Raw genomic sequence first — 11,616 nt, 5'->3', positions numbered from 1 at the left:
CCAGTTGCAGAGTAGGCCCAGAGATGCTCTGGTAGGCCCTTGTGCATAGCAAGCTAGATAACGCACCGAATGCGGTTCCAGTGTTACGGAGAATACAGTTCCCCTGTTCACCCTTCCTTGCGCGTGCACGAAATCATTACGTTTTCTCTTGTTTCTTGGTTGAGCTGAATGTGATTTATATAAAAAATAAAATAAAAAAAGAATCTGATTTATATATGATGTTGGTTAGTTAATTTGCACTTACACGCTTTAAATCAGAATCAGAATAAAATATAGTATAGTAAGTTGTTTTGCTCAATCGCTAGTCAGTCCCTGTTTTCAGAGTCTGTAACAGCTAGCTAGTGCTAATAAGTCTTGATCGGAAGGTTGTTTATATATTAGTTTATATACTAATTGTATCGTTGTGTGTGAGGAAAGTGGTCCCCCCTGTATATTATCGTCAAAATCATAATAAATGGCCAGACTGTAATATACAGGGGGGGGGGGACCACTTCCCCCTGTGTTCTCAGTGTAAGAGAATAGTGATGGGTCGTTCGCGAACGATCCGGCTCTAAGAGCCGGCTCTTGAAGGTGAACGTCGGGAGCTGGCTCGCATATCTGAAGAACCGACTCTATTTTTAATAGATTAATACAGCCTATAAAAACTAAATGATTATGACATAATGAATTTTAATTGTATTTAAAATAATTGACTAATTCAAAGAACAACAAAAAAATACTTGTAGGCTTAAAGGCGCACACGATCATCCTCACATTCTGTTCCTGTCAATCCTGCATGAGGGAGGGCCGAGCCAACTCACACACAGTGAGAGAGTAGTCAAAACTCGGAGGAGAGCCATGACAAATCAATGCATTTTTAAAGATATGTGGTTACGGTCGAGTATGATTTCATTTCATAATTTAATTCAAATTGTTTTCACACCTATCATAGTCAAATTCATAGTTAAAACATGTATTTTTTAAAGAGCCGTTCGGGAGCCAAAAGAGCCGGCTCTTTTTAGTGAGCTGAGCCATACGAGCCGGCTCACGAAAAAGAGCCGGAATGCCCATCACTATAAGAGACTGGTGTGTATAGATGAAACGTAGTAGGCCTACACATTATGATCCCTGTAAAATAATGAATGAAAGTTGAGTATCCTAAAAATACAACACCGACTTTCCTACTTATCTTGCAGTAGAATTTATTTGTGCCTGAAACAAAACGAAAGGTTGTGTGTTAAAAACGACACTACAATAATAAAATTAATAACAAAAAACTAAAATATACACAACCGTCCGAACAAGACAATGCTCACGAAGAACTTGGCATTTTCAGTTAAAATTGGCATACCGTAGCACTGTAAATTATGATACCACACTTTAAAGCCTGTATTTAAGTGCAAATTAACTAACAAACATCAATATATGTACCTTATGCTCATGGAAAGTAGGTAGAGTACACTATAAGCTAACACACGCAATTATATAAATCACATTCAGCTCAACCAAGCAACAAGAGTTATGATTTCGTGCACGCGCAAGGAAGGGGGAACAGGGGAACTAAATTCTCCGGAACACTGGTCCATGCGTTTAACATGTTAAACCACTTGAGGGCGACACAACTCATCTAGTCCTTTGCTCATCTCGTATAATCGAATTTCGCACCAAATGTACATGTTGGTTCACTGCATAATGCTGCTACTCATGAAGAATTTCAAAGTATGCAGATATGCCAGCTGACTCAAACATTAGAGACATATAGGAATCCTCAGAGTGACGGTGTTTGAGTAAATACAAGTCTGGCCACGTAAGCAAAGATGGGATAATCATTTCTACAAATAAGATACATTTCCAAAGCTCTAGCTGATCTGTTGTGAATGTCAGGTTTAGATTTGACAACTAATGTCAAAGAGTAACTTATACTACGATTGACCTAAACCATATTCCACTTCCATGCATCATTAGGGTAAGCCTTAAAAGATACCTATAAGGAAAAATGACTTGAAAAATGACTTGAAATTGAAATGACCTTCTTAAGAAGTCACGAAATCACCGACAACTCCGTGAGCCGAGATGGCAATATCAAAATGATTAACAGTCACTCATTGTGCTGGTGGTGTACAACAAAAAGGACGTGATTTCTCTCATGGTATGAGAGGGGTGGTGCTATATGCTTTTTTTGTGGAAAGGACTTGCTTCCGCACTTGTCTAAATTCCCTACTGTCTGGCTGACAAGGCTGAGATGGTAACTAGGTGCTTTCTACACAGCTCAAATGTGTTTCTGCACAAACCAATGGGACCTTTCCCTCTCATTGTACAATGTCAGTGGTCAAGGTTTCTTATCATATAAAGAAAGTATTTGACTGTGATTACTAAATATACGGTAGATCCACTTGGAATATTATTTTGTAAGTTTTGCTTGCCTTTAGTCAATGACTTAATGTACATGGGTGCAATCTATAGGCTACAGCCTACCCTTTTATATACAGTTAAAAAAATTGTTATTCACCTACAGTAGCCTTTTGCATTTAATCTTTTGTGTTCTTTCAAGTAATTTCACAGTTTATGGTTGCAGATGTTGACTTCAGTGACTATTAATTTAGGAAACCTATTAAAAGCATGGCAGTTAGTATGTATGTATGTATGAATACCCTACATGCATGTTTTTGACATTTTCGTAATTGTATTCATGCAATATTAAAGAGTTTGGTTGCACCCAAATGGAAGAACGAATGCCACACAACAAGTTAGTGAGAAAAATTCTCAACCTGCGAGACTCTTTCCTCATCAGAGTTCAAACGAGATTTCCTTTTTATTGTTTCAGTATTAATACACTTACACCGATTTTTGTGACATATAAACTTCTGTTTGTTTACTGGAGCAGTAGTCAAATGAATCTGAGAATAAAAACAAAAAAACAAAAAACAGACGAAAATGAGTCAACCACCAAAGAGTGCAAGAACTAAAATGTTAAAAGCAAGTAAATGTTTTCATTTATTTAGAAACTTTATTTTTCATTTTACAATTTGTCTCCCAAAGATTTCCAATTGTTAAATCAAAGCCCCAATAATAATAATAAAAAAGATATCATACATATAACAACCATAATCATGATCTAAATGACTTGAATACATTTACATCTCCAGTCTCACCGCTGTATTATTTATTTGTCTATTTGGGTAAAGAGGTTCATTTATTTTTTACAAAGACAACACAATTGAATGATCACTTTTCATGATTGTTAGTACAGACTGTGCACATCTTTTATTTTTTCAATTTTAGTGGTATAGGTAGATCGTTAGAAATTGCTGTTAGCACCGTTACTTTGAATTTAATATAATGCTCATCACCATGTCCCACTATAGTGACCAAGAACTGTCATGGATCTGCTTAGATGACAAGGTCCTTGTCCACATCCTCTGCAAAGAAAAAAGAGAAGCGATGATAGGCAAATTATTAAGAATAAAACATCAAACAGTTAAAGGGACAGTCTACCAAAATCTAATTAAAAAATGCTTTTACTATTGGTCAGTTTTAGTAAACTACTCAGTACTCACGCTCTTTGATGCCAAAGCAGTTGGCCCACTCCTCCAGGGCAATATACTTGTCATTGTCAGCATCACACTGTTCGAAGAAGCGCGTAGTGCAGTGCTCCATGGGAATGAGGGGAGCCCGCAGGGGGGACAACTCAGTGTGAGACAGATACCTATAACATTACACACACAAATAAACAAGTATTTTGTGGTGAGTGGTGGATGGGGTAGACAGATAAACTGTCTTTGAAAAGTTAGCTACAATGTAGTCTAATGTGTGATATCCTTCCTGAAATGACACCTCTGGCACAAATGGATGTCGAGGTGATAGATCAAGATTGGCACGTACCCATCAATAGGATGCTGGTCGAGCTGTCCGAACTGCCAGTGCACTGGGAAGATGTACATGTTGTAGTTCTTCTCAAAGTCATGGGCCAGAAGGTCCAGGGTGTGATCTCCAGCCTGCAGCCTCTTCTCGTTTTCATAGATTTTCTTCACCTAGACAAGGATTCACAGAGCAGCAGAAATCTTTATCAAGGGCTTTTACATTGAACCACATCTTGTTTGTTTTGATCAGATACTTGCATCGCTGGACACAGCAAAGCCAATCTTATTTACGATTGTATTTATGTATTTGACTTCAACAAGATGAGACGTACTCTGAGCTTCTGCTTCTCAGTGAGCAGGTTGTTGTCCTCATCTCTCTCGAAGAGGGTCACCAGGACATTCTTGAGCCAGTCCCTCATACGCATGGGGAATTCAGTCAGCTCGCTGTCCACACAGGGGGCAATGACTGGGTTGGGAAGGGGGGGGTGGTGACATTAGGAGAGATTCCAACACTATGTCTATATCATATATCACATTGTGCAACTGTAGAAATGTGCATGACACGTGGCTTTTTAACTTGGATCATGACATTCAAAACATGTCAAGTGAGTGATCCTTCAAGTCAAGTGAGTGACCTTTATCTCAGTTTGAACCCATCAAATCTCATCTAACTGTGTCTTTAGGCTTGACAGAGAGTAATGGAGTACACGCTTGGACCTGTTTTCCTTTTGGTGCTGCAGGGCCCTAGAATACTGTTTTGGCCACCCATCAATCACTGTCAGCCAGACCCCGGTCATAAACTGTCCTTTTGTCAGTTTTAAGCCAGGACATGGTTGGAAATGGTCTAATCTATGCAAAAAATATATATTTGAAAAGTCTTCTTTGGATGGTTTATTAATAACTAAATAATTTACGAACCATCAACCAACCCTGAACTATAAAGAAAACAAAACATTCTTGCATCTCAGCTTGTCAATTTAGTGAAAGGAACAGTATACAAAAAACTGTCCACTGTATTAATTTGTGCATGTGTCATTGCTTTTCTTGTCAATGTTTCCACACGCACAAACACACACAAGCACGACGTCACACAAACACCTATTTAGCCAGCTACAAAAACACCAGAAACCACCACAATTTGATGCTGTGTGGAGGGAATATTTACACTGAGGGGTAAGTTTAACCTTTTTTTTTCTCAGGTACATGCTCATTGCTCACATTTGCAAGGCCCAATGTAGTCCAGGTGCAGCTTGTGGCCCTTCTTGGTTCCCTCCAGACTGCACTTGGTGGCAAAGAAGTGGCATGAGGAGTCATAGGTCTTGTTGTCAGTGCCACAAACCTGAGAAAGAGTCATGTATTCATTAAAATCTCCAATTGACAGAAAACGATGGTTTATGTAATATATTGTGTTTAGTCAAACATTACCATCTAAGAACTGAATTGCACTCATTAGAAGCACATTTGTCTCATGTACTGTACTGTAGATCTCAAGATATGTACATATTCTTTTTTAAGATATATTTTCAGCATTATTATGACAAGACTGTAGAGAGACAGGAAAGGCAGGAGAGAGATGGAAGGACATGCAGGAGATGGTCAGGGCCGGAATCGAACCTGATCCCCTGCCGTAAGGCGTTAATATGTGGCATGCAGTTTGTGCTCATGTGCCCAGTGAACCACAGGGGCAGCCCTGTCCATATAACTTGTCAATAGAGGTGTGTAAGATTGTCAGCTTACATGCTCAAACTCTCCAACAGAATCTGGGCAGGTGGAGGGGTCCTGGCACACACACATTGGGCTGTTGCTTTCATCAACCTCACACACCTTACCCTTCTTGCAGTGGTGGTTCAGACAGGGATCTAAAACGGAAGAAATGAAAGAGCACAAAAAGTCAGTTGAAGTTCCTATTTTCCATCATGCAGAGTTCCATTCTCTTAAGTTGGTCTTTTAGTTTTGTGTTGTACACTAAGTGTTTCAGCATGCACGTGACTTATTCCTGGCTTTGGCAGAGAAAACGTGGCCATTCCCCTGCCACATAAAAACTGTGTTCATCTGTCTACTGCAGCTGGGTGGAACACATAATTACAGCTCTCTGTTATGTGACAGCTAGACGTTACCATAAGCTAAACATTACCACTTTGACAGTCTAGGAAGTTTAGTCAACGTCACACAACACCACTGGAGTAAAAGACACTGAAATGTAGACACTGAACCAGCAGTCACAACAGGAAATTATGGCTTTTAAATATGAAACTATAAATTGTTTGGCATTATTGCTTTAATTAATTAAAATATATATATATGGTTGAAGCCTGTCAAGTACTTATGAAATGGAAAAATGTGTGCTTCTGAAACATCTAACATTTTGAAGAAAAAAATAATTTGGACAATGAAAGACATTCAAACATCGAACAAACACGATCTAATGGAACACTGATTGAAACTTACTCTCTGCAATAACATCCTCCACAACTTCAATGGCTTCATCAAACTCTCCGGTCTCCACCTGCACTGGGTTGGCCCCCACCTCTACTTCCTGCATGAATGAAAACACTCAGTTGGATAACGTGTGTTCAGAAGACGAACTATGTCAAGTAAGATTACATCTATCTCGTATTTCTCATCTCTAACATCAGTTGTATGAGAAAGCCAAGGAAACTTGAAAGGAATTGTATCCCAAGAGTTCTAAAGATACGTCTGTTTTTGAAAGTTTATTTATACCAGCTATGTCCACATGTGGTAAACCAATGAAAACGTAATGGCTTCCTGTTGGCTATATTTAAGGCTTGTGGGATTTTTGTCCCTTTGGACCTTAACAACACAGGAAATTATAAGGATTCTCACGAAAAAATAAAAATTGAATTAAGACTGTATTTAAATTTAAATATACAGGATTGTATTTTATTGCATTTAAAATTGCAATAATTCAACTGCAAAACCTTAGCGTAATAAGTCAAATAGGTTGTCACTGAACAAATCACATCTTTGACTCAGAAACTACAAAGTTTTTGCTGTCACTGCTGTACACTATAAGAGGATGTATGGGGAAAATGGGAAACATTTTGTGACGACTAAAACACATTGTACAGCAATGAAACATTAACAACTTAGACCAACAGTAGTCAGTCAAAAAGATACACAGGTGTGTGAGTTTTGGTAACTTACTGACCTCCTCCTGTATAGTCTCTTCTTCAATAGGCTCCTCCTCTACAATAGGCTCCTCCTCTACAATAGGGTACTCTTCAAAAGGCTCCTCGACAACAGCGTCCTCCACAACAACCTCCTCCACAATAGGCTCCTCCTCAGTCTGGGAAACCAGACATGCCAATGTTTATGCTTAGATTACAGGTGCACATTTGCAAACACACAGACACAGACACGTAAACAGTTACTCACAGGAGCAGCCATGGCATGGCCAGCCAGGCACAGGAGGAATACAATCCACACCCTCATCCTCAAAGCCTTTTAAGAGACAAGACATACACATGTACTGTTAGCGTACAATTGATTATGTTAAGACTTTTCTTTTGTCTTTCACATGAATTGAATTGTCATGGATTATCTTTGACATGTTGTTGTTAGTACAGGGCAATGTGGTAGACCTAAGTGACAGAGAATAGGATTGGATTGTACACTGTACAGAGCCTACTGTATCATGTAGGTAATGATGGTCCTAAAAAGGCTATTTTAAGCTTATTTTCCTAGTTCCAATTAGTTTCGCATTTATATGAGCCTTTGGATATAAATAAGTAAATACAAAGCAGTACAATCAATACACACACAATTGTATTTGCAAGCCTAGGGGTCTTTTTAGCGTCTCTGTTGGCTAACCACTATGCTGCCAATGGACAACCAAAAGTCATATATTATTATCACTAATCCTAGACAGAGTGATGGTTTGAGTCACGAATGTAGCTAAAAGAGAGAGAGAGCTTCTCCTCAAATGGCTAAGTGAAGGGGTTTGATGTGATGTCCCTCATTTCTCAAAAATATTTTCCTAAAATATAGCTATTTCTAAAGCAACTGCCAAGGAGAAAGGTGTCTTTCTCTTTTTAGAGAAAGAAATCTTCACTTGACTGATTGTAAGTGGTGTTTCGTGACTGACTGCTCCTTAAACCAATGATTCAGATAACAAGTTAAGACATGCACCCTGAAGAAGCTAGACTTTGCATCTTGATAAAAGTACACTGTATGAGTTGACAGGTATGCACGATACTTAGATTATCATCTTTTTTTCTTTTCTTGTCAAAATCCTTCTTGATCTATAAGCGAACTTTTTGAAATGAGTGAGAGAGAGATAAAAGCAGGCTTTGGATCCCAGAGGTCAGTCAGTTAAGAATGCTCTGGGTTTAACTATAGTAGATGTCTACACATGTGGAAAAATACTGTGATTCTTAAAGAGACTGTAGAGGATGACGTCTTTAAACATGCTGCTAAAGGAAAGTTATTTTTGCATGGAGGGTAAAGGGGTCTTTTTTGGTCTGGACTTAGCAAATAAGAAAGCTCACGGGTGTTATTCCTAAGAATAACAACAGACTTGAAAGTTTACTGTAATCATTAAGTAACGATTTTACAGATTCTTATTTAGTTAGCAAATTTCTTAAAGTTGGTAGAAAGCGAACCAATATGGTAGGGTGCTGGAGTTACAGAAAAACAAATAGTTTTTTTTGGAAAGCTGTACTCATAATCAAATAGGTCTGGGGTAAGGGGGAAACTCAACGGTATGAAGGATCCTTTTTGTCAGATATTTAATTTAGCAGGGTTGTTAGGTAAGCAAGCTGCCTTGGGGCGTAAACTAACTTGAAGTTGGAAAACAGCAGCACATATCCTGAGTGTTTTTCAGAGGCCTTAAACGGTCCAGGATTAGAGAATTCTTTCTGCTTCTCCAGGGGTCACATAACAGGTGGTTACACATGTGGAAAAGGAGGCTTGGGGCACAGGGACACAGTCTCACATCCTGTTTGGACACAAGACTGCTATCGGAATTCGCCAGGGGTTGGAAAATATGACCCATTTTGAGTTTGCAACCTGTCACTACACCTGTCCATTCGACAGCTTTGCCTAAAACTAATCAACCACTATATTATTAACGCTATGTCATTCCCCACTTATCCCCTAGACGATGAATATAGTACCCATCCATCTTTCTTATTGTAATGGTGTTATTGAAACACAACAGGAGTATATTCCACAAGCTATGTAGATAACAGGATCACAAAACAGTTTTGCCTTGAACATTTTATTTTCATGTATTTATACTCACACTTAAAATAGGAATGCATTGCTAATTTTAAAATGTGACTATTCACACATTAGATTCAAACATTAAAATCTTCACTATTTTGATGACCCCCCGAAAAAACTAACAAAATAAGTCTCAACTGCAGTAGATTGTTTGAAGAAAACGTTCCTGGCTATAGGGTCCATGAAACCGGAGTGTTAAGTAACATGACCTAACAGTTTTTCCCATCCCCCTATTGAATAGAACCTCTGTCAGTTTTTTCTTTCTTTCATTACTTTTCTTTTTTTTTTAAGTATTTGTCTGTTGTGGTAAAATATTTAACTGAAGTGATTATTCACACTAACTTGAAGCCAACTCCCGTTGTCAGTTAAAAAGAATTATTTTCTACATATGATATATTTTTGCTTTGTCTAATAATTGAAGTTTTACATTTCAAGACGCATTCATATACACATGTTGCAATGAAGTCAGGTGGCTGAGCGGTTAGGGAATCCGGCTAGTAATCTGAAGGTTGCCAGTTCGATTCCTGGCCGTGCAAAATCACGTTGTGTCCTTGGGCAAGGCACTTCACCCTACTTGCCTCGGGAGGAATGTCCCTGTACCTACTGTAAGTTGCTCTGAATAAGAGCGTCTGCTAAATGACTAAAATGTAAAAAGTAATGTGTGATTTAAGATGTGTGATGTTTGGTTGCCTTTTCTACTAAACAAAGGCTCTGGGATATCCTCTCTTTGTACACTGTTTACAGGGATCCTGGTTCCCAGCCTCACAGCTTCTCTGGTGTGCATGGCTTCCTGAGTGAACTGTAAATCTGAACTTCATCTCTCTCTCTCTGTCATGTGCTGCTTTGACTACCTCACCCTTCTCCCTCTACTTATCTTTTCTCTCGTGAGTGTGATCTATACCATTTGCATCTCTCAGGTACTCAATATTTTTAAGATGTATCAAAATGCGATGTTAGGTTCAAACTCAAGACTACTGGGAAACCAATGAGAGGGACAATGCAGCTTTCAGTCATGAACCAGGTTGCCAAGGTTTCAACCCCCTTGTCCTTTCTTGGCCTGGATTAGCCCTCCAACGACAGCTACTTGTTAGCACTCAGAACCTCGTAAACAGTATTCAGGACTCATTGCAAAGGATTTATGGGGGTAAAAATTCACTCGGAAAAGAAAAATTGGTTTGGTTTGATTTGGTTGACCTTTAATTTGGTTAACAAGCATTTGTCTGTAAAGAAGTCTGCAAGTTTAGGAATATTGAAAGTGGATGACCCATCAAGAGTCTGGCATCTGTAGATTCTCACAAAATCGTCAAACAGCTGGTGGGGGATTGCCATGGTAACTTGCATTCCTTTTGATGAGAGTAATTGGGGGGGAGGGCTCTATCTGTTTGAGAACAGTTTGTCTCTCTCTCAGGCTTTGTAGACTCCCATCCCCCCACCAACCCCTGCCTTTTCCAGTTCTCACTCCTCCTATTGCTTATGTGGCACACAATACCTCAACACTGTGTTGGAGAACAGTGTTGGTCCAGAGAAGCATTATAACAGACCGGATCTTACAGTTTGGTTGCAGAAGTTACATGTGACTTCTCACAATAAAGAGAGAATAAACTCACAATAAAGATTTTTTATTGTGTCTATTTAAAGAGGATTATCAAAATACAGTATCACACCTAACCTTCCTCTTAAACTATGATTTACTTCCCAAAAGTAAGATCTATTTTTATTAGTTTTTCCACACAAACATGAAACCTTTTTATGAAAGTATGTGCTACGACAAAACTACAAATTTGAGTATATTAAAACAATGGCATAGATTATGCTTCTAGGTTGAGCAACACTAATCTGTAACAACAACAACACACTCAAGTCTAAACCGAATTCCTGAATTATAAATGACAAATGAAAGTATTTTACAAATGGTAGCCTAAGGAATGTTCTTACCTTCTGTAGACAGAGCAGAAAAGCCAAAAAAAGCAGTCAGCTGTCACAAGGGCTAGGAAGATCTAAAGCTAAAAGTTCACTCAGAAGACTTGCAGAGGCAAGATTTGCAGAGGGCCCGCCTATGCAGACCCTATAGCCTCCCCTTTTCTCCACCCAGGGAGGGACAGTCCACAAGAATTAACTCTATACTCCCACTTATGTGGATTGAAAGTTGTACGTTATAAAAGACCCATGTCAACTGAAAATGATTCATGCAATTCTTTATATACAGTACTTCAGAGTTTATGTTGGCTTTGGGAGCATTAACAATGTGTGATGTTTCTATATGACGGCATATATTTTCGTTTAGATGTTGATTACAAGCACAATGTGTGTAGTTTGTAGTTCATAATAACTGTATGGCTATATAAAGGTCTGAGGTTGATTTAACTAAAGTATTAATTAGTATTAATGTATTAATCACTTTTCCAATGACAGTTAAGGCGCCTACACTAGTTTAGTGTTTCATCATTTTCTGTTCTGTCGCATTTTTTAATAATATTTTGTGATGATTCATCATAGGCCTTTATGTTAGACGGCCCAGACAACACAATATAAA

General features: G+C 38.6%; 1 protein-coding gene across 2 annotated transcripts; it reads right to left on the bottom strand.

Moving 5' to 3' along the window:
* Positions 1–2,758: 2,758 nt before the first annotated feature.
* Positions 2,759–11,169, bottom strand: sparc (secreted protein, acidic, cysteine-rich (osteonectin)). 2 transcript variants are annotated; one of them, XM_062476226.1, is made up of 11 exons: positions 11,019–11,169; positions 7,236–7,301; positions 7,009–7,146; positions 6,288–6,375; positions 5,577–5,698; positions 5,058–5,178; positions 4,172–4,305; positions 3,862–4,010; positions 3,537–3,685; positions 3,330–3,398; positions 2,759–2,876 (listed from the first exon to the last, which is right to left on the bottom strand). In XM_062476226.1, exons 2-10 carry the CDS (start codon positions 7,290–7,292, stop codon positions 3,370–3,372), a joined length of 987 nt encoding a protein of 328 aa, XP_062332210.1. In that variant the 5' UTR covers positions 7,293–7,301; positions 11,019–11,169; the 3' UTR covers positions 2,759–2,876; positions 3,330–3,369. The 2 variants fall into 2 exon arrangements, with proteins under 2 accessions (XP_062332210.1, XP_062332209.1); XM_062476225.1 differs by lacking the exon at positions 2,759–2,876 and having other exon boundaries at positions 2,950–3,398.
* Positions 11,170–11,616: the final 447 nt, after the last annotated feature.

Source organism: Osmerus eperlanus, chromosome 13 (genome assembly GCF_963692335.1).
Source record: "Osmerus eperlanus chromosome 13, fOsmEpe2.1, whole genome shotgun sequence".
In the NCBI taxonomy this organism is placed as follows: domain Eukaryota; kingdom Metazoa; phylum Chordata; class Actinopteri; order Osmeriformes; family Osmeridae; genus Osmerus; species Osmerus eperlanus.
Note: the sequence above shows the minus strand (reverse complement) of the source record. Positions and strands in the feature narration are given on the sequence as shown.